General features: G+C 54.4%; 1 protein-coding gene across 9 annotated transcripts in view; it reads left to right on the forward strand.

Moving 5' to 3' along the window:
* Ccdc9b (coiled-coil domain containing 9B) overlaps positions 1-13,627 on the forward strand; it is a 22,522-nt gene extending 8,895 nt beyond the window's left edge. For 6 of the 9 annotated variants that reach the window (XM_019207582.2, XM_033765011.1, XM_019207581.2 and 3 more), the window contains exons 3-12: positions 7,015-7,128; positions 7,375-7,482; positions 8,064-8,219; positions 8,303-8,428; positions 9,026-9,234; positions 9,508-9,566; positions 10,104-10,157; positions 10,246-10,336; positions 10,875-10,917; positions 11,001-13,627. In XM_019207582.2, coding sequence (XP_019063127.1) covers positions 7,015-7,128; positions 7,375-7,482; positions 8,064-8,219; positions 8,303-8,428; positions 9,026-9,234; positions 9,508-9,566; positions 10,104-10,157; positions 10,246-10,336; positions 10,875-10,917; positions 11,001-11,540 — 1,500 coding nt within the window. In that variant the 3' untranslated portion in view covers positions 11,541-13,627. Of the gene's footprint in view, positions 1-4,523; positions 6,254-6,380; positions 6,695-7,014; positions 7,129-7,374; positions 7,483-8,063; positions 8,220-8,302; positions 8,429-9,025; positions 9,235-9,507; positions 9,567-10,103; positions 10,158-10,245; positions 10,337-10,874; positions 10,918-11,000 lie in introns of those variants that run through there. The other 3 variants (XM_010624676.3, XM_019207586.2, XM_019207587.2) reach the window with 3 other exon arrangements.
* The last annotated feature ends 7,788 nt before the right edge of the window (positions 13,628-21,415 follow it).

Here is a 21,415-nt window from a genome sequence, read left to right on the forward strand (position 1 = left end):
CTCCCGCCCTCCCTCCCTCCTTCATGGTAGTCTCTCCCCTTTTAGGAAGGCTGTTCTGAAAAACACTAGCTGCCTTGGTAACATCATGACAGAGGACTTTGGTTTATGACTAGGCAGGGGAGGCTATTACTCTGTTCTGCACATCATCATCAGTCATCACCGTTGGGCAGTCAGGCTGCTGGGAGGGGCAGGTCTACAAAGGTGTGGTGCTCCCTGGGTCCTGGCTCCAGCCCACAGCGGAAGAGTGGCAATTCCCCAGTTCTCCTGTCCGTCCACACCTGACCTTACCAGCTGTCTGCTTGCAAGAATCCTTTTCCCTAATACCTAGACCTCCCCACCCCCATCCCCAGCTTGGGCCAAACACTGAAAAGAAAGCCTGTGTCCTATGGATGCCCAAGGGGATTGGGGGGCAGTGCCCTGGCTTCCAGCTTCGAAACCCAACTCTTGGAGTCAGGGTCTGAGCTGCTGGCCTGTGTCACTGCATGGAGCTACTAAGGCCTTCAGTGGAGGAAGCAGGCCCTGCCTCAACTGGGTGGACAGAGAAGACCGGGCAGTCAGAGGCGTGAGGAGCCAGAGATCCTGCAGGAGGCAAGGAGGATTCCATAGCGGTTCTGTGCTGTACATTCAGGGCCTCTTTTTCCTCCCCAGCTCTGCTAGCAAAGCTTCAGCCATGTATGTGTCCCCTCTACCTCCCAGCCCAGTGCCTTTCAGAGAATAAGTGCTCCCTGAGCTGGGGTTCGGGTGGTGGACAGGAAGAGGCTGAAGGGAGCCTCCAGGGCATGGAGGCCATAGGTGGGGGTCTCTGGAAAGGTGAGGACAAGCAGTGAAGGCCAGAGGCGGAGCACTGGCCCTTCCTATGACTCCCAGTGCCTTTCAGCAGAACCAGCAAGGCCACCTGCAGGGTGAGCAGGACACGGGTGTCTAGGAGGCTCAGCCTGGTTTGGTGGACAGGTTTCTCACTGCACGAGGGCAAAGGTACCCACCCTGGGTGCGGCAGGAGAGAGCACTGCAGGTTGGCTTCTATGGTTTGGGTGAAGTGGGGAGGTCACCAGGTAGGTCGCTGACCCTGATTACCACTGAGGAGCCAACAGCACCTACCCTGGCTGAATCACAGATTCCGGGGCATAAAAGATGGAAAGACCTCTCAGGAGTTAGGGCCCTGTCCGAGGCAGCAGTCAGGGCGGGCAGCCTGTTGTCATGTGAGCATTGTGGTCTGTCTGTCCCATCGTTCCTTCCTGTATACCTTCCTCCTCTAGACATCACCAGCTTTGGCCTCCGCCACCCCTTGGAGCATGTCACGACAGCCCTAAGTGGTGCCCTCCACACCTGGGAACACCCTCTGTCCCCTGGACACAGATGCATTCCCAGGGCTGCTTTTCATTGCTAAACTGGGAACACTCCATGCCCACCAGAACAATGAGTCACTCTCCTTCCCTTCTTCTCCTCAGGCCACCTCCTGTGTCCCATGGCCACCCCGGTGACCACACCATTGCTGGCCTGGTATTTGGCGTGCACTTTCTCTTGCTTAGACTCTCCAGGCCAGGTGAAAGCTCCCAGCCATGGCCACCCTGACCCCACTCTGCTCCAGCCTCTTGGTGGGCCTCCTTCCTTCTCACCACCCTTCTCACCTTGCCCTCCTGGACAAGCCTGGGTAGGAGGTAGAGTCTGTCCATTCCTAGCTGGCCTTCCAGCCTCAGCCTGCCCCGATATCTCCCTTTCTCCAGACCCGGAGGTAGGAGAACCCTGGGGGCATGCAGGCCAGCTCTACAGCCCCTGTTTCCATGAGGGCCCCTAGACGAAAGCCTGACTTCTAGCTTGGCTCTGTGCTCAAGTGCTGCCCTGCTGAGGCTCTGAGGCCCCCTGGGGGTTCTCCTGCTCGCTCCTCTCCTGGACCATCACTGCCCACTGGCCAGGAGACTCCTCCAGTATCTGTCCCCCTAACCCCCCCAGTGGAACTCTTCTGGCTTCAGCTTCTGAACCACCGTGGTTCTCATCAGCCCCCACTATTGAACCTCCAGTGGCCCCCCTCTTTTCTTCTCTGCCTGTCTGCAGTGACTCCCCAGTCAGGCCTGTACCTTCTGGATCTGGTGTCCCTTGAAGGTCAAGCCTCCATCCCTTCCCTGCCTCTTCACCCTCAGCTGTCTCTCATGCAGCCACGGGAGGCACACAGTAGGCTGCTAATGGCACTCAAGGGCAATTCCTGACAGGGCAGTGCTCAGTCTCTGCTTGGGGCAGCTCTGCACTGGGATCAGGGTCAGACTTCTGGGAAAGCACTCTGAATCCTCTTTGCACCCACCATGGAGAATAGAGGCCTAAGCATTGAGACCCCAGGTGTCTGGTTCCACACTGGGTTGTCCTCCCCTTGCTGGGCAAGGCCGGAGAGGACACAATGGGGTGGGTCCCAGATATGCCTGCAGATGCCACCCTACTGTGGTGTGTGTGTCATCGGAGAGTGAGGCCCAGACTTTGTCCTGGCAGCCTGACCAGCCCTACCTTATGCACTTTGAGGTCTCGCCCAGGGCCAGGCCTGGCTGACAGTCTTCTGCCCATAGAGTTAAGAATCTTGTCAGGCGTGGTGGTGCAACCCTGTAATCCCAGCACTCAGGGAGATGAGGCGGGAGGTCAACCCTGCAAGTGAGTAGCCTACAAGTGAGTGGGCTACATAGTGAGCTCAAGCCAGCCTGATACAGAGGTAAGTGAGACCCTGTCTCAAACAAACAAACAAACAAAAAGTTTTGCAGGGCAAGGGGCAGGAGAGGGTGTGTAGGAAAGGAATGCTGTGCATAAACCACCCTCTTGTTTCTTTTGTCTGGGGGTGGCAGCAGGTGGTCATGCAGCCAGCCTGGCCCACCTTTTCCCCAGCACCCACCCACCTAGCCCTGCAAGTGGCACCAGGGACCTCTAAGACCTGGCCACTGGGACATGGGCCTGGGATGGCTCTGTAAAGCCAGAGCCAGGTGAAGCACAAGACTGCTTCCAAACCAGAAGGACAGGACACAGGGAAGGGAGCAGAGGGTCCATAGTGTTTGCCAGGCAGGATACATGAAGGAAGGCACAGAGAGCATGTGGAGTGGTGTCTCAGGACCCCCCCAACCAGGGGACAAATGGTCCCTGTAGCCCAGAAGTCTTTGATATGCTCTCAAGCTGTCCCCCATCTTGGGGGGCTCAGGAAGTGGCTATCATGAAATCAGCTGAGGCAAAAAACAAAACAAACAAACAAAAAAAACAACTGTTCAGATACTTCATCTGGGCCACACTGTTTTGGGGGCAGGGCCTTGCCATGTCATCCAGGCTGGACCCAAACTCATGATCCTCCTGCCTCAGCTTCCTGAGTGCTGGGATTACAGGTGTTCGAAACCATCAGCCACCCTTTGTTCCAGATATGGACGTTACCCATGACTCAGCAGGGGCTGTGTACCTCTGTCAGAGAGGAGGGTTAGAGAGTTGAAGACCATGACTAGTAAGGAGGAAAGTATCTCGAGCCCACCTTCCACCCTGCCTCGTCCCAGGACAAGGCTGAGGAGCAGGGAGGGCTCAGCCAGGGTGAGGTCTGAATGTCACTGGCCCTGGACAGAGCCTCTGACTGGCCCAGGCACCTGGTCCTCTTGAGCTTCCTCCCTCCTCTTTGCTGCTCAGAGGGAAGTTTGTTTGAAGCCACATTGTCCTCAAACTTGGATCCGGGTCTGTTCTGAACACTGACAATGAGGTCCAGATACCTCCACCCTAGGGTGGGGCTTTTACCTGAGCTGGCAGGTGGCCCGAGGGGGTGGGGCCCAGCCAGGGAAGAGCCTGACTCAAGCCCCTGCCTTGAGATGCTGGGGCAATCAACCAAGCCCCAGCCTGGGCGGGGAGGACTCAGAGTGAAGGGTGCATGGCAGTGGCAGAGAGCCTGGTATCCTGGCTTCTAGTCTCATTTGCCACACACACAGGCAGGCAGTAGGTGCCACCTTTCTGGGTCTGTTTTCTTATCAACTAAAGAAGGCTTCTCCAGTCTAATGGAGTTGGAAGGTGAGGGTGACCTAGACCTGGGAGGTGCTAGAAAGGAAAAAGGTAGAAGAAACGTCTACCAGACTCAAACCAGGCTCTGCAACGCTGCTGCCCTCTGGTGGATGCATGCAGTCATAGTACAGCGGTCTCGGGAATCTCGTCCTAGTCCCTCTGCCTTCCTCTGTTCCCTGCAGATTTTTCCCCAGGGCAGGAGTAGTGCACTCTTAGAGACTTCACCATGCACCAACTCTCTCTGGGTAGGGTGTATTATGAGGTACAGGGGCAGAAAGGCAGTCACAGGGTGTGCGCAGGATTCCCTCAGCAGTACTGTGGATAGCATGGGTTCCAGATCTCTCTGCAAGCACTGAGGGAGACTCCTCAGCCTGCATGGGTCAGTGTGTCAGGCCCAGGGGATCCCAAGGCCCTTGATTCCCACCCTCAGAAGCCTCAGCCCAACGGTGGGGCAGACAGGCAAACTGCAGGCTCTGCAGAAATTGGCCGATGTGGGGGCTTCTCAGCATATTGTGTGAGTAGCACCTGAAAGCCCACAGCCAGCTACTGTGGCTTCCCATCTGACTGCGGGCTTGTCCTGAGCACGTGGGCCTCCAGCCTGATGGGCCAGGGGGCCTTAGCCTCTGAGTCAGGGCCTCTGTCCCTGCAGGTGCTTCTAGAAGAGCTGGGTCTCTTCCCTGCAGGATGGCTGGCTTTCCACGCCTGCTGCACCCTTGTTCCCGCCCCGGCCAGGACTAAAGGGGACAAAAGCCTTGCCTCTTCCTTTCAGTTTCCTCTGGCTGCATCTCTCCTCCCCAGATCTGAGTCCTGAGTTCCAAAAAGAGTGGCAGATCCTACTCTCCCTCCCAGGCCGGGCCCTGGGGGCCTCCCAACTCTGGCAGCAGCAGGGGGCAGGTGATGGGGAGCTGGAGGCTGCTAGAGGCTCCTAGAGACTAAGGCTTCTGAAGCTGGAAGTCAGCAGCCTGTGTGGGGCAGGATGTTGAGAGGGTGGGAGAAGAAGCACGTGTGTGTGTGTGTGTGTGGAGAGAGAGAGAGAGAGAGAGAGAAAGAGGGAGAGAACTTGTGTGTGGGGCCCAGGATGAGGAGCCTGGGTGCGTCACTGTTGCTGTGAGAGTAGACAAGTGTGACTCAGTGAGAACATCCGGCAGGAAAGGAGGAGAGAGCACAGTGGCATTTGCAAGCAGGATGGGAACTCTGGCGCTGCAGGGATGGGGTGTGGGGCCTGGTGAAGGCCTGGAGAAGGAAAGGGCTTAGTGTTGTGGAGCGGAGGGGTTGCGGGGAAGGATAGGAAGGAAAAGGGGGAGCAGAGATTTGGCCTCTGACTGCCTGGGCTGGTTTGGGAAGACAGAGAGGCAGAGAAGCTTTCTGCTCCAGACAGAGGGGACGGGGAAACTGAAACTGACCCCAGGTTATCCTAATGGAGGGTGTACCATGCTTCCTGGTACCCCTAGCCTTTGGCCCGAGAGGCTCCAGGATGTGAATGGCTGGACAGGGCAGGGACACCAGCCTCAGCTGTGCGAGGGTGATTGGGAGAGGCTTTCCTGAGAAGGGCTACATTCTTCCTCTGGGTCAGAGACTGGAAGGGAAGAGCAAGACCAGGAAGGGCCTGGCAGAGAGGAGCCTGAGGGAGGAAGGCTGTGGGTGCTCTGAGCTGATGCTAAGGGCCCTGAAGGGAGGTCTCATACCAAGGGTCAGAAACCAGACGACAGGGCGCCTCCCAGAAGTGGCTGTGCTAGAGTGATTAACACGGTATTTTAGGTATGAGGTAGTGTGTGGTGGCTTCAGGGAGCTTCTCAAAGCTCTGAATGCCTTCAACGAAGGCTGGTAGAGCCAGCTGGACAGGGAGGCCACCTGAGGTGGAGGCCTCAGATCTCGGGGTCTGATGGGAGGGATAGAGGCCTGCCTGTGGCAGGCAGGCCTGGGCAGAGGTCCTGCCTCCTTTGTGGGCTCGACACAAGTCCCTGAGGATGCTGGGACAGGGTAGGGAGAGGTGCTGGGCAGGACCAGCTGGCTGCCGGTGCCCCGGTCCTGCCCTCTGTGAGTGGAAGAGTGGGGGTGGTGGTGCAGTGTTCCTGGCTGGGAGCCCAGAGGAGTCTTTTGTAATCACAACATGATCTCGTGTGCTAAGCAGCGAAGCCGGCAGGGAGAGGCCAGCAGAGGCCCAGCTCCGGCGGCTCCGGCTTCCCTCCTGCTCTGGCTCCCCTAGGGCTGCTCTGGAATTCTCTTGGTGCCTGCTGTTGCCATGCACCCAGCTGTGAGTGGCACCTCACCTTGGCGGGGGGCTTCTTGGGGCTGGGAGAGGGCTGAGATACTGGGCAGACACAGTCTGGGGGCAGATGGGGACATCAGGGACTGGAAAGATGAGGTCTGTGATGAGGCAGATTGAGGGTTGGACAGACACTGGCATGGCAGAGGCCCCGCAGCCAGACAGAGGGCTGGAGCTGGACACTGAGACCCATCTGGCCCAGGGTGGCTCCCGTGTGACAGAGCTGCCATTGGCGGCTCGGCCTGGAGGGCTGGGCCCGTGGGAGTAGCTCTCTCCTGCAGGCTGAACACAGGCCGGGGAGCAGGGTCCAGGCCCGAAAGCCCAAGACCAAGTTGAAACCTCTCTTTTTTTCTGTGGTCCTGGATTTGGGAGCTGAGCGGCTCCCTCCTTGGCCTCCCCAGTCCCCTGGCAGCTGCCCAGTCATGGCAGGTTCGGCTGCCAGAGCCATTTATAACTCTCATTCCAGACTCTGCTCACAGTGGGGCTCCCTGGAGAGCTGGGGGAGGTGCAGCTTGCCGTTGGAGTGGTGGCCTGGGTAGTGGGCCCTGACCTAATCCCCCAGGGGTGGGGACGGAGACAGGCAAATAGGCTCACTGGCAATGGGCCACCTCCCCAGGAACTCCCTCCCTCCCGTGTGACCTTCCTGCAGTCCTGGGGCCAGTTCCTTGGGTGGTAATAAGCCTGGGTGGAAAGGTGGGGAACTAGGAAGGGGGTGGCAGTCAGGAACTTGGGATTCCTGCCCTCTGTAGGGGCCTCATAGAACCGAGTCCCTGATGAGCAGGCAGCAGGAGAAGGATGCTGAGTTGGATCGCAGGATAATTGCCCTGCGCAAGAAGAACCAGGCCTTACTGCGCAGGTACCAGGTGAGCAGCTGGGCTTGGAGGGGTGTGGGCGCACCTGGCTGACTCAGGGATACCTCCCTGCATGGCAGGTGGGCTCTCCCTGCAGGTTCTGGAGTGGGTCTCTGGGCCTGGAGCCAGGTTTGAGGTGGGCATGGCCCCCTCTCAGAGGCTTGCCCAGGGTCTTGGGCACTTGCCTGGGTCCCACTGGTGTCTCTCTGCGTGGGCCTGGCAGGCTGTGGCCGGTGCTGACCCCAGGCCCTCCCACAGGAAATCCAGGAAGACCGTTGGCAGGCAGAGCAGGGGGGCATGGCTGTGACTGCACCGGGGGTCCTCCTACCAGACAGCCTTACAGTCACCATCAGCCAGGTTCCCGGTGTAAGCCTCACCTTGGAGACGGGAGGGTGGCAGGGTGGAGGCCCAGCCCCGTGCCCAGGGAGGACAACTGCCCCTGCTCCTTCTCTCATTCCCTGTTCTGGGGTGTACCCAGAAATCCCAGCCTCACATAGCCCAACCAGTATTGTCCCCTCAGAGGGCCACAGCTGAAAGGTCACTGAATAGAAGCCTCCTTGTACCCTTTTCCAGCCTGGCAGCCTTGCACCTATGCCCTAAGGCACAGGGCTGCTCCTAACTCCGGACCCCAGGACTAAAAACTGCAAAAACTGGGGACAGAGAATCAGGGCTGAAGGTCAGAAGCAGAGTCTGAGACAAAGCCCCACTGTCTGTGCACCCTGGTGTTCCCAGCTCAAGATGACAGGCCACTGTGGCATCTTGGACCCTGAGTAGACCTGGGCTCTGGGTTACCTAATGCAACTGGCATGTGAACTGCCAGCTTCTCTGAGGGCATCCCAGGGAGGGTCTGGACTGATACCCAGGCCTGGAGACCCACCTAGAGGGCCTGAACCCAGGTCTGTCCAGCACGCCATGGAGCCTGAGGGAATGGGTATCTCGAATGGTAGGAGAAGCGGGTCGTCAGCAGGAACTGGGTGAGGAGCCCTCCTGGACCTGGTGTGCCCAACGAGATGCTCAAGGGTGAGCATGCCCAGGACCGCAGGGGGATTTTCTGCTTGGGGGAGCGAGTGGAACTGGCCGTGACCATGGAAAACAAAGCCAAGGTGAGCAGGGCTGGGGCATCCAGGTCCTGGCGGACAGCCCTCCCCCCAGGCTATGGCACGCTGCCCACTGTCACCTTCTCCAGGCTAAACGGATCGTGAGTGAGAAGCCCGCTAGAGCACGGAGCCAGGGGGCAGGTGGGTCACCCGGAGGGGGCTGCGGCCAGAGCTGCCCCACGCAGACAGCCGTCAGCTCGGATGCTGTGAGGAAGGTACATCTTCCAGAAGGGTGGGGACGTGGAAGTGGCAAACCCCGTTGCAGGAAGCAGAGGGAGCGGACTGAGCTATGATCTTCATGTGCAGGGAGGGGATGGAAGTAGCCTCTGAGAATTCTCACCTTCCTTCCTTTCTTTATCAGGCTCCACTTTGGGTGGGCCTTGCAGTGAGGGGCAGTTTAAGACAGAGAAGTGATCAGGTGATCGGGGCCCCTACCCTCTAGACCCACCTGGTGGCAGTGGGTGGGGGTGGAGGGGACTGGCCTTGAGCCAGTGTGACCTCTAGGTGGCAGCAGCCCCTAGCTCACTCTGCCGCTGCACCTCCCACCCTAGGCTGGCCTGAACCCCCGGGGCGGTGCTGTTGTTGCCTGCATTTACAGATGAGGAAATGATACTCAGAGAGGTTAAGCTGCTTGCCCCAAGCACCCAGCTTGCGAGTGACACAGCTGCCCATGGCAAGCAGAGGGATGCTTAGAGAGGGAATAGATCTCATTTTTAGATGGGGACGTGGAAACCACAGAAGAGGAGGGTTAGGAAGTCTTCAGTCCTTGTCCTGCCTTTGTCCCCACCGTGTCGAGTGTCTTCTTCTTGCAGGGTGCTTGGGAACCCCGGAGTCCAGGCGTGGCCCCAGGCCCAGCTCCCCGGCGGCCAGTGGGGGAGACCCCGGAGTCACAGTCGGGGGGCTGGGACTATGCGCAGTGGAAGCAGGAGCGGGCACAGATTGACCTGGCCCGCCTCGCCCGGCACAGAGACGCACAGGGTGACTGGCGCCGCCCGTGGGACCTGGACAAGGCCGAGCCCACGTGGGTGGCAGGGCTGGCGGGTTGCCAGGCTGACCTGCTTGTGGGACTGGTGGGGCTGAGTGTGGGTTTTACTTAGAGGGCAAGGACCTTTCTGGCCCTTGGATCAGGCCGGGCTTGGGGCTCCCTGCGAGCAGGGGCCTCCCTTTCTTGGACCCACTGTCTTCCTGCTGCTGCCCTTAGCTCTGGGGCTGCTGAAGTAGTGTCGGTGTGGGGCCTGCTGTAACCTCTCTGCACCCTGCAACCAGCACCTGACTCCCCTCTCTGTGCACACAGGCTACAGGACTGCAGTGCGCCCTGGGACGAGGGTCCTGTCAGGGTGGGCAGCAGAAAGGGTGAGCTCACATCACCTCATCCCCTGTACCTTGGGTTCTTCCCCCCACCACACCCCTCTTTCTCTCTCTCTTGATTTCCTGCTTCTTTTCAGAGCTAAAAGGAAGCCTGGGAAGACATCTTCCTTCCCTTCCTTCTTCTCCTGCACTGTCAGACCTTCCCCCATCCTCTGAGTCCACAGCTCTTGCCAGGTTCTGGGCCCAGCAGACCCCAGGAAGCCAGTCCTGGATCTTCCTAGGAGATACTCACCATCAGGTTAAAGGCTGCATGGCTCTGGCCTGCTGCAGGAGCAGCCCTGCGGATTTCTGGCCCTCTCATTCTACATACAAGAAAGCTGGGACCTATGTGGGGGGCTGGTTCAAGTCACCCAGTCATGTTCTGGCAAACAAAGCACAGCTCTCCAGGCCAGAGCTCTTTTGGGGACACAGAAAACCCACAAGTGGATCAGGACTGGTAACCTGGGGCCGGAAGAATAGGTGTTTATGCTCTGGATCCTCTGTTACCACACCTTTTTCCCCATTTTTTTTGTCCCCTGCTAGGCCTCAGGGGCCAATGGAAGGTACAGCCCCCACTGCTGTCCCCTGATGGGAAAGGTGAGTTGGAGGAGCAGGGTCCCATCAGCTGGTGAAGGTGCTAGCTGCTATGCCTTCTTCTCCTTGCTTGGTGGACCATGTCTTGCAGGTTGGGGTGAACAGCCTGGCAGACCTTCAGTTTTGCCAGCCACTGGCAGCAAACCCCGGGGGAAAGAGAGGCTGACTGGCAGGGCCCGAAGGTAACAGGTGGCAGGGGACAAAATCAAGGCAGGAATCTAGGCATCCCAATTTCCTGGATGGCCCTGGTACAGGTGCCTGCTCCATCCCCAGGGTTCCCACCTCCTGGCTGGCTGCTGCCTGGAACAGGTTAATGAGATGCTGGGAGAGGCCAGCTGAGGCAGTAGGTGCAGAGCGTGGTGCCCAGGGAGGCCTCGTAATTATAGCAGCTCCCTTCCCCTGGGCAGTGAGGGAGGTGCTCCTTTCCCAGGCAGTGCAGGCAGAGACATGCCTAGAGTCCCCACAGAGATCAGGTACAGCAGGCTTGGCCACAAACAGCAGCTGGGGACCCAGGATGGGGCCAAGGGGGATGGCATTCAGAAGAAGTGGTTGGATTTGGGGACAAGGTCAGGCTCGCAGGGAAGCATCCTGGAGCCTCATTCTGGCTCTGACACTGCTCTGAGACCCTTAGGCTTTAGCTTCTGCCATTAGCTGTAGGGTGGGGAGTGATGTAAAGCGGGTGAGGATAGGCCCAGGGCCTTCACGTTCTGTGTTCTGCAGGTGGGATGCAAAGGAAGACGAGGAGGAGCTGCAGAGTCATGAGGTGGGTTTGGGGGCAGAGGCGGGGGCAGGCTGGGGACATGAAGCCTGAGCTTACCAGTCAGCTGGGCTGTTCTGTGGTTTCAGGGAAGCCAGAGCACCAGAAAGCCTTCCAGGGCAGAGGAGCAAGCACAGAAGCAGAGTGACACAGAGCTGGGCAGACTGGAGGGGAGCCTGGCAACCGGCCTAGCCCCAACCTCCCCACAGGGGCCAAAAGGGGAGTCGGGGGCCTCGACAGCCAGCTCGGCCCCTGGCTCTCCCCAAAACACTGACCTGGCTCCCCTCGACCTCTCTCTAGGAGGACCCAGCAGCCCCAGGCCTGGAGAGAGTACATGTGTGCTCAGTCCAGGGCCTGGGGCCCAGGAGAGCCCAGTGTCCCTGCCAGGTGGCTCCCAGAAGCAGCCCCTGGAGTGTAATGACCACCCGTCTGGGCCAGAAGTTCAGACTTTCTCTGGGCCAGGGAAAGGATCAGGGGCCTTAGAGCCCAGAGAGGACAGGGCTGGCAAGGCTGGAGCTCAGCAGAAACTGGCTCCCACCCGCAGGCCCCCCAGAGGAACCAGCCAAAGAGTGAGAGGGATGGCTGCGAGGAGCAGGACAGGGGCTCCTGGCCCTTCAGGAAGATGCTGAGCATGACTCCCAGGTGCTGGAAGCCAGGCTGGGGAGAAGAAGCAGAAACTCAGTCAGAAGTCAGTCTGGTTGCTGGTGGAGGGCTGAGCAGTGTGGCAAACCCGCCAACAGGGATGCCTCCTTCCCTGCACCTCGCCTGCGCATCCCTGAGCTTGCTCGGGCCCCTGGCATATTCCCATGCTGGGACCAGGTATCCAAGACTGGTTACCTGACCTGTGCCCACCACTGCTCAGGTCATAGGCCTTTTCTGCCACGGTACGGAGCAGGGCTTGGTAACCCCCAGCACCTGGTTTTCCTGGCTACCCATCATCCCCAGGGCTTCTGCCTCCTCAACCCAGGCAGGCTCCTGGCTGGCATGGTAAGCCTGGGCCCAGGTCCTTTCCATGTCTTGCCTCTCTCCCAGGTGGCTCACAGGATGGTCAAGCCCAGAGAACCTCTTCAGCCATCTCCTGTCAGCCTCCTGCTTCTCCTAAAGAGGACTCTGAGGTCCAGTTGGTGGAGTCTGGGCTGGGAGCAGAACAGAAGAGTAGACGATGTGAAGAGGAGGGTGTCTGGAAAGGCCTCCTCTCTGAAATAGGGCAGGCTGGGGAGGGGACACCTCATGAACCCAAAGAGGCTCTCCCTTTCCCTGCAGCGGGTCAGACATGTGCACCCAGAAGGGAAACGAGGGTAATTTCCTGCCCTCTCCTCTTCCTCCCCTACCTCCTGCACCAAGGCCATGACAAAGCAAGGAATCAGAGACAGAGACTCCAGAGACAGACAGACAGTGACTCTGGCTAAGTAGGACATCAGGTCTTGTCTCTCCTACTTAGTCTCCATTCCCGCACTCCCTGCCAAGGCCCATGCCTGATGAATTATCTAGACTCAGCACAAGCTGTGGCTTCCTTTCAATTCAACAAACATTTCCTGAGCACCCTCTACCAGTAATCCAGCCGGTGGGCGACGGTGGCTTTGCCAGAAAGAGGGAGGGAAGAAACCCAGTCATCAGCAGCTCTAGGCTGAACAGCAGGCACTGTTCTTGGCTACAGATGCCTGGCAGTACTGGGGGCAGGACAGTGGTAAGAGCTGATACAGCCATCTCTGCTTGGTGGAGGCAGACGCTCCTGTCTGATGTGACCCGTGCCCTCTGTGCCCAAGCCCTTGCCTGGACCTCAGCATGTGGCCCCTTCTGCTTCCCTCCTCTCTGGTCCTCTGTGGGTCTTCCTGAGAGGCTGGTGGACCTCACAGACCCTCTTGAGGCTCTAGGGAGAGTCCGGATCATCCCCAGAATATCACTACAGTTAGGCCAGAACCGTGGAGTGGCAGCTCAGTCTTCCTCCCTGGCTCTTGGCTCCTCCCCACCCTCTACTCAGAAAGGGATCTCTTCAGCAGACCAGATAGAGAAGCCCTCTCACCCTTTCCTGTGAAGAGTCAGGCAGGTTCTGGAGAGGGCCTACAAGTGAGGCCTGCTGTTCCTGCTGGTTCCTAGACTCTACCTTTTGAGCAGTAAGGGCCTGGATGAGAATGTGAGGAGGGCTGAGAGAGAAGGCAGACCTAAAGGGCAGGTTGCTGGCTATGTAGGAGTGGGGAAGGGTTACCGCTGCCTGGGGCAGCAAGTATCTTGGTTTCAGAGTGGAATGAAAGCAGAGGCTCCTGGGAAAATCTCCAGGAAGCAGTGAGGGGTGGTGCCAACTCAGTGCAGTACACCAAGAAGCTGGTCAGGGATTTTTGGTGGTGAATGGGTAAAAGTGGTGGGTGTGAAGTCAGACAGAAGCTTGGGAAGGCTGGAAAATATCCCTATGCACCTGGGCAACATCTGGGCCAGGGCAAAGACGCCTAGCTCAAGCTTTCCTCTTGTCTTACAGTCATAAATTTATAGTTTTGTAGTATGGCACAGGCCCCAGAGCTCATGACTCCCAAAGGACCAGGCTGAGGGGAGCAGGTTCAGGTAGAGCCCTTGAGTTTGGATGTCTCTGAAAATGATTTCAATCAAAAATCTGAATTCTGGACTGGGGATGTGGTCCCCAGTGTAGTCTGTGGTAGAACACATGCTTAGCACAATGAGGCCCTGGATCTGATCCCAGTAGCACATCAAAAACAAAAAAAAAGGAGAGTTTGAATTCTAAGATTCACAGTTGCATCCCATAGACCCCAAGCTGCCAGCTGTACAGATGTGCTTTCATTAAAGGTGTAAGCTATGGCACGTTTGACCATGGAAGGAGAGGGAGAAATTGGGCAGAGCCCTGGTTCAGCCCTGGGAAAGAGACCAAAGCTGGAGGGAAAATTGGGCAGAAAAGCTTGGAGGACAGGGGCCTTCTCTCCACGAGGGAGCATCCAGAAGACCGTCAGGAGAAAGGGTGTCCTGAGGTGGGGAGAAGGGAGAATAGCACAGGATGTTCTCATCACAGGAAGATGGTGGTGCAGGGAAATAACCCTGAGCTTTTCCTGGGAAAGGAGAGCTCTTCTCCAAAACAGGGGAAACAACAGTTATGGTGGCTGCCCCTGCTGCTCTAAGCTGGAGCTAGCTACGGAAGAGGAAGCACAGTTAGGCACCCTCCATAGACCTTGGCAAGCTGGCTATATCTCTTCCTGGCTTCCAGCCTTCCTCTCGGATGCCCTTCTCTTCTCTAAACACAGACAAGACTACTCTTGGGGGGACTTCATCGACCATGGCTATCAGAAACCTAGACATAAGGCTGGAGGAGTTCAGCAAGAAGGTCACACAGGAGTGGGAGGGAGCCGGCAGGGAAAGAACAGCTTTACCTGAGGCCTTGAGACAGGAGGGCTGAATAGCAGAGGCCTCTCTGTCCCAGGCCCATCTCACTTGGCAGAAAGAAAACCAAGTAGGCCAGACACAAGAAAGTCATGTGTTTTGATGACAGGCAGAATGGCAGAGTGGAACGAGCACTGGCCTTGGCCTCTAACAGACTGAATCTGAACCCTAGGCCTGCCATCTGTCAGCTGAGTGACTGGCCTATTTTACTTCTAAAGCCTCAGTCTCCTTATCTGCAAAGCGTCATCTACCTTGAAGGATTGTTGAGAAAATGAATTTGCAAAAATATAGCTGGCATGCAGTAGACACTGTAGTGTGCTCTCCCTGGCACACAGAAAGCACTTGGTAAATATCTGTTGAATAAACAAAGTGACTATTTGGTGTGATCTCTGTCTATTTTGCTTTCTATCTTCCCCTTTACACTCTCTTTTATCCTCATCTTCACTGTTGGTCAGTGCACTCTCCAGGGAAGGAGAAATGGTTTTTACAGTTTATCTAGCCCTCCAAGACAATTTTCTTCTTTTGACACTCCCTAGGTGTTCCAGGGGAGTGAAGCACCTCACCAAGTATCCGTGCTTTTTCAGGGACTGTCCTTTGGGCTCCCCCACTGGCATCATCACTTCCCTTTAACTCTGCATACTGGCTCTCAGGCTCACAATTGTTACTCTTTTCTTCTGTTTATATCAGGAGCACACTCACAAATTCATACCACGATTTCTGTTGCTTTAACATTTTCCCCAGAAACCAACCCCTCTGTGGAGTTTGCTCTGTGTTTCCTAGGGTTAAATTTTGCCACCGGAAGAAACATCATGACTATGTTTTCTTATGGTTGAGGGACAGCTAGCTGGGGATCCGTGGAAGCACGGGATGCCCAGCTAATCTCACAAGACACAAGTTTAGAAGGTCTGACCACCAGTCAACTCTGGCCTGAGGCACAGGAATAACAGGGAAAGATGGCCATATCTCCCCACCCACCCAGGAAATGGCAAAACTCTCCATAAGGCTGTATCTTCTTTGGGGGATTAAATTGAGGAGGAGGGAGTCAATGGAATGTAAAAAAGCAAAGACATTATTTCACTTGTTTTTGTGCCATTTATCAATGTCCACAGACCCCATCAAGCATTCCTTCAAAGCTGGGGTTATGGGGCCTGAAGAGAAAGGGCTGATGGTGCCCATGACATCTCTGCACGGAGAGTTCAGGGCTGGGGAAGGCAAAAGTGGAGCTGGCAGAAAGGCTGCTTTCTCTAAGCAAGCCTGCTGGGGCTACGTCACCACTCACTAAGCATCCATTTGACACCAGGGAAGTGAAATAGCACAGACCCGGCACCAGAGAGAACAAATGCGGCACCCATTCCTCCTTTTAAGGACTGGCTTGAGAAGCTGCAGGCCCTAGGGCAGGATGTGCGGCGGACACATCAGTACCTTTGAGGGAAAAGGGGAGGGAGGACAGAACACACAAGGACTCTCAGGCCTGCCTCCCTTCACAAGCTCTCCAGGGCAAGTTCTCCTGCCACCATAAAAAGTAATGAACAATGTAGGTTTTTCTCCTTTTCTTACAGACTCTGGGGACACAGCTTTTCTTCTCCCAGCAGGGCAGCTGGCTTCAAGGAAGCAAAAAGATCAAAAGTCATCTTGATAGCCATCCATCCAAACAGAAGTATCCTAATCCTACATCACAAAATCAGAGGAAAGCCTGGGTGGGTCAGTGGTTCTCCAAATTCAGTGTGCATCCAAATCACCTGGAAAACCAGTTACAATAGAAAGATGAGTTCTACTTCCTGAGTTGTTCCTTCAGCTGGCCTGGGATTGGGCCTGCGGTGATACAGTTCTATCAAATTCCCAGGTGAGGCTGAACTGTTGGCCTGGGTGCTGGCATTGTTTACTACCTGCATTACTACTTTGCATTTCTTTCCATGCACTGTTTTTTCATAAAGGTACAGACATGCGTTTGAAAATATATTATTTCATGTGTACATACTGCTTTACTTCCAAGTTCTCAAGGCCCTTCACACGGTTACCTCTAGTTTCTCTCATGCACGCAGTCAGTCTCACTGGTTGTCAGAAAAGAGAGAGGAGCAGGGCCTTAACCAGTGCCACTGTTGAGATCCCTGGTGTCCAATCTTCCAGTTCAGGGGTCCCTTCTGAGAACATACTGCCTCCTCAACAGGTCCTAGTGATGTCATGAGCTGTCCACGGCTCCGGGACAGGCTGCCGTGACTTGACACTGTCCAGGTACCAGCAGGGAGTGGAGAGGGGTCAGGTGGCCTGCAGTACACAAGCACGGGAGACCGCAACGGTGACTGCGAACACTGAGAGAATGGAGAAGTATTTAAATGGGAACCACTGGTGATGTACACAATTGCTGTTGTTTGGGCGAAGTTTGTTTTGGGACTTTTGAGGCTCACTTGGCACACTGCCAGCAGTGAACAGTTTGAATGGTAAATATTCCTAAGGATACAAGTTAAACTCTTATTCCTGTTTATCCTAAAAGCTAATGTAAAAACATTGCTGGAATTAAGAAAACAGCAGTCAAAGACTCTTGTGAGCATTACTATAAAGGGCAAGGATTGTTGGGTCATTTTCTGGTCCCTTCCTGGTGGCTTAGCCAATGTTTCTGGAATTGAATGGCACAAGGGGAGACTGTCTGGCCCAGAGTGTCCCTCCCTGACAGGTGGCTCATGGTGGACCACTAGAAGCCAGCAGTGTTTCTGACTAAGGATGGAGGGCCTGGTGGAGTTTGGGTGTGTGGCAAAGAGAAACTTTGTTTGTTTAATTGGCCACTAGTGGGAAGAAAAGGCATAACCCAGGCTTTCTGGCAGCACAAAACCACAGGCTATGTCAGCGAGTGAAACAGATGTGACCAAAAACTGTCAACAGAACAGCTATTTTTGTAGCTCCACATTAGGGCTGGGACAGAGGAGACAATGAGGGTCACACGGCTTGTGTCATATCTGTTAAGCACTGCATGGAGTATTGCTGTGGACTTCGAGCTCCTGGAAAGCGCAGGTAAACCAAAGTGAGTCTCTCCTCTTAGAAATAAGGCCAGAGGAGTTAGTGCGGCTACAATTTGCTCTGTTCCAGGCACTGAGCATGGATCATAAGAAATGGCAGAGCAACTGCAGCCTCTTCCTCTGCTGAGGGAGGCAAAAAGAAAAGAAAAAAAAAACAAAAAACACACAGCTGTGACTGTTTTGTTACTGAATTATAGTTCCAGAAATACCTTCATTCTCTGCAGACAGGAGAGGGAGGACAACTGTGACCCTTTAGATGGCTGTGGTAGCCCTATGGATCGGGACCAACCTTTCAGTTCTCCTTAAAGAAACATGTTGGAACAAGTAAAGGCTCTGCACTCAGCATTTCAAAATAGGATATAAATACTCAAGTAAAGAACACACTATCTTAGAATTCCCCAGTGAAATCTGAAAAACAAGGTAGACAGAAAAGCTAGGAAACTGTGGTCTCATACCATGCAGCAATCTACAGCTGTTCGGAAGAGAACTATTTCAGAGAAACACTTTGCACCTGAGTACCCCGGGAGGACAGAAAAGATACCCGCAAAAGTGCAGTTGAAAGAGCTCTCTGACTCCATTACCTTCTGAACTTCAGTTTACCAATAGGATTCTCTCTTCCTCCAAACTCAGGCTGCTAGGGAAGAAATGATTACAGTAACTTCTAAAGTAAGAACCTAGAAACAATCTGTAGTCCAGGTGCAAAGGAGCAGAAAGCAAGCAATGCCCTCAGCACAGGGCTCTCTCTCCTACTTTAAAACATGACATGGGCCATTTGGCGGCTCATTTCCAATGCTTGCAGAGAAAGCCATTCTGACCACTGCTCCCAGATAACCCAGCCTTCTCATCAGCCAGCAGGCTCCTGCTGAACCTACTGCTGTCTGTGCCCAATGTGTGAAGTGTGTTCGGCTGCAGAAGCCACAAGTCACCCTCTACAGAAAGGAGGGGCTGACTCAGAGAGCCTGGAAACTCTTTCACTCCCCTCTGCTCTGCCTTACCAAGCCCTTTCACAGAAAGCCATTGTGTAGGCTGAAGAGGAAAATAAAGGAAGGCGGACTTTTTCCATGCCTCCCCTGCAGACTACAAGGTAATGTAAAAGCACAGTGGCTACCCCCCAACAGCTCTGGAGAAGTGCAGGCCTCAGGGGGCCCCACCAACACTGGCTTCTCACTTGGATTTGTACTGGGCAGCATTGTCTAATAATGAGCAGAGCTCAATTGCTTACCACGCATTTTGCAGCATAACTAATCCCTTATATTTATGCTCTTCATCCATGCCTTTTTTGTTTGCTTTAAAGGAAGAAAAATCCTTCACCTTTGAAGCAACCTACACCTCTCATCTACTTAGTTCTGCGGTAGACAAAGCTTTGACCAAGCAGTTGGCTGCACTTTCTGATTTATCTAGGGACAAAGGATTTAGAAGTAAGAAGAGGGCCAGGTATTTAGCTCAGTGGCTTGCTGAACCTGTCTTGCAAGCACAAGGTCCTGAGTTCAATTCCCGGTACCAAGAAAAAAAAAATGAGAAGAGTGATGCCTGTAGCGCTCAGCACACCGTTTTCGACAGAGTTTGACATTCATGCACTCTGGCCCTTTAGCTTTCCAACCAGGCATCTGCTCAGTCTTATAAAGCAAAACTTTTTTTTCAGCCTTTTCAAGGTTGGCAAAGGTGGCTGTCACTTTCTCCCAAGCCCATGACTGCTTCCTGAGACAGATTCTACCACCCTTTACTAATCAGTTTAGTTGAGCCATTGGGCATTGAGAACAGCAGGGCAATTGCTTTTTCCTCCTAAACCTATTCATTACCACCCATCCGCCAGATCTCAGAGCATCTCTGCTCCCTTCCCACAAAGCCAGTAAGAGAAACGGATTAACTTACACAGGCTTAGGCAGAGTTCTTAGAATGTATTTTTGTTCACCTGAAAAATAAAACTTTTAAAAAATATACAGGACTTTTTGAGTACAGGTATATCTTGAATGGCTGAATTATAAATAACATCTCTGGTCATGTTCACAGCTAGGACTGAAGCGAATGTCCCAATTCCAGTGAAGGCTTTAGAGTCAGGAGGCCAGCTGGACCCATGAGTGGGCTCCCTGGGCTCTTTGATCCATCCCAAAGTGGATTTAAACAGTCCAGAAAGCAGGGATCAGGGAGGAACAGGGGGGCTGGACTCCCAGATGTTCTGCAAGTCCAAAGGAGTCTTAGAATAAGAGATCAATTTACAAATTATTAAAATATAGGACTAAAAATTCACACATTAAATATAAATTACAGGCTATTATTGAAGTTATAAAGTAGTACTTTGTTTCTTCCCTTAGTCTCTCACCAAAAATTTAAAAAGGCCTCACAGGCTTCCTGATGACTGAAGTCCTAGTCTTAAGAAATGTCCTTGAAGCCCATGGTCCTCGGGGTGTTACCAGCCTGCTGTCACAGCTCAGTAGCTATTTTCTTGGCCACAACAGCACATGGCTTAAAGCAAGGCTGTTGTCCTGTAAACTTGGACCAGAGCTAACTAGAGTATAGGCCAGAAAACTGGAAAGACAAACTGTTTCAGGACTCAGGTGCATCTGCTTTCCTTTTATTATTATTTTTTAAGTGCCTCATTTCCCAAAAAGGAAACGCTAAAGGGTTTGATATCTTGTCACTACCCACACTCAATTGCCTAAAAGCAAGTGGCAGAAGGAAATGCAATCCAAATTGAGGAAGTATAATTCTTGCTGCCCAAAAGCTGTACGTATGTCATTTCCCTTGATGTTTTTCACTTCTTCTGCATTTAGGGGAGGCTTATCAGGAAAGATAAAGACATTTCAACATTCCCATGGCTGGTTTCTTAACTGGCTATCAGAGCACAATCCTTAAGAACAGTAAATAAGCACAATCCTGAGTTTGAAGCTAACCTGCTAGCCTTTCTGATTCTGTAGTACAACTCAAACCCAGAGGACAACAAGGCTCGGTTCACAACAGATTTCATCCTCCAACAGCAGGGCAGCTGAGTTGCTACGAGCTCAGGAAAGAAGGAAGGAAAGGGTGACAAAATCTTGAGGAGCAAGAAATAAATTAAGACAAGATCTGGAACCTGACAAGATCCTGAGGAACACTTGCCCCTCTACTTACAAAAGCTTGCTCTTCCTAAAAGAATTATGTGAGAGGAAGGCCAGGTATTGAAGTACAGCAGCACGGCTCCTTCCCTTCCATCTTCCCTTGCCTATATCCAAACAAGTCAGGGCTACAACAGGAAGCCACTTTGGTGGGGGCATGAGGGGGTGGGAAGAGGAGGGGATCAGCACATTCCCCACCAGCCCTGAACTGCTTCTACTTCTTGTCACGTCAGCAGTCTGAGAATGATTATACTCTTGTGCAAGAATGTCATAAACCTGTCTTTCTGAAATAGGAGGGGACTGGGGAGAGAGTATGCGATGAAGAAAAAGCCATGTTTGTGCCTTTCTGGCTAGGTGCGCTTTGGAGCCCAGCAAACAGCCCTTTTGGGACCCCATCAGTCAGTAGCTACCCAGGGTGTGGGAAGATACAGAATTCTGTGATTATAGCTGCTAGTGCGTATGTCAACTATATACAGGGATCTATAAATTAAATGCATTTCTGGCCACTGCAACTAGGTTGAGGTACCTGAGCTCCACTACTTTTGGTGCCCTCTTCCTTTTGAGAGCTTCAGCTTATTAAATAAGAGCCCCTGCAGCTCCCTCTTCCCCTGAGTCTTTGGGGTAAAGTCCCAGTCACCCCTTCATATGGGAAACACCACAGCTAGCGGCATAGAAGGGTTCGGTGCTAGGACCCCACGCCCCCAATCCCTCTCACAGCTCAGGGCTCTGGCGCAGCACGGTCCTGGGAAGACCAAACCCCAGTCCCCGGCGAACCAAATCGTGGTCCCTGAAGATCGGGCTGCGGGCCACCGGCTCCGGGCGAGCTGGCGATCGTAGGGGTGTCTGGGGAGGCGTACACTTCGGAGGGGTCACTCCCTCCCCGTCCTGCTGAAAAGTCCAGCCTCCCGGGCTTGGCGACGATGGTTCCCCGCCGTCCCCGGTGCGAGGACTCAGTGACTCCGGGGTGCCGCCCCAGCCTCCTCCTCCTCGTCCTCGTCCGGGCCCTGAGGGCGCTCAAGC

The sequence above is a fragment of the Fukomys damarensis genome, unplaced genomic scaffold (genome assembly GCF_012274545.1).
Source record: "Fukomys damarensis isolate Sample0158 unplaced genomic scaffold, DMR_v1.0_HiC HiC_scaffold_17, whole genome shotgun sequence".
In the NCBI taxonomy this organism is placed as follows: domain Eukaryota; kingdom Metazoa; phylum Chordata; class Mammalia; order Rodentia; family Bathyergidae; genus Fukomys; species Fukomys damarensis.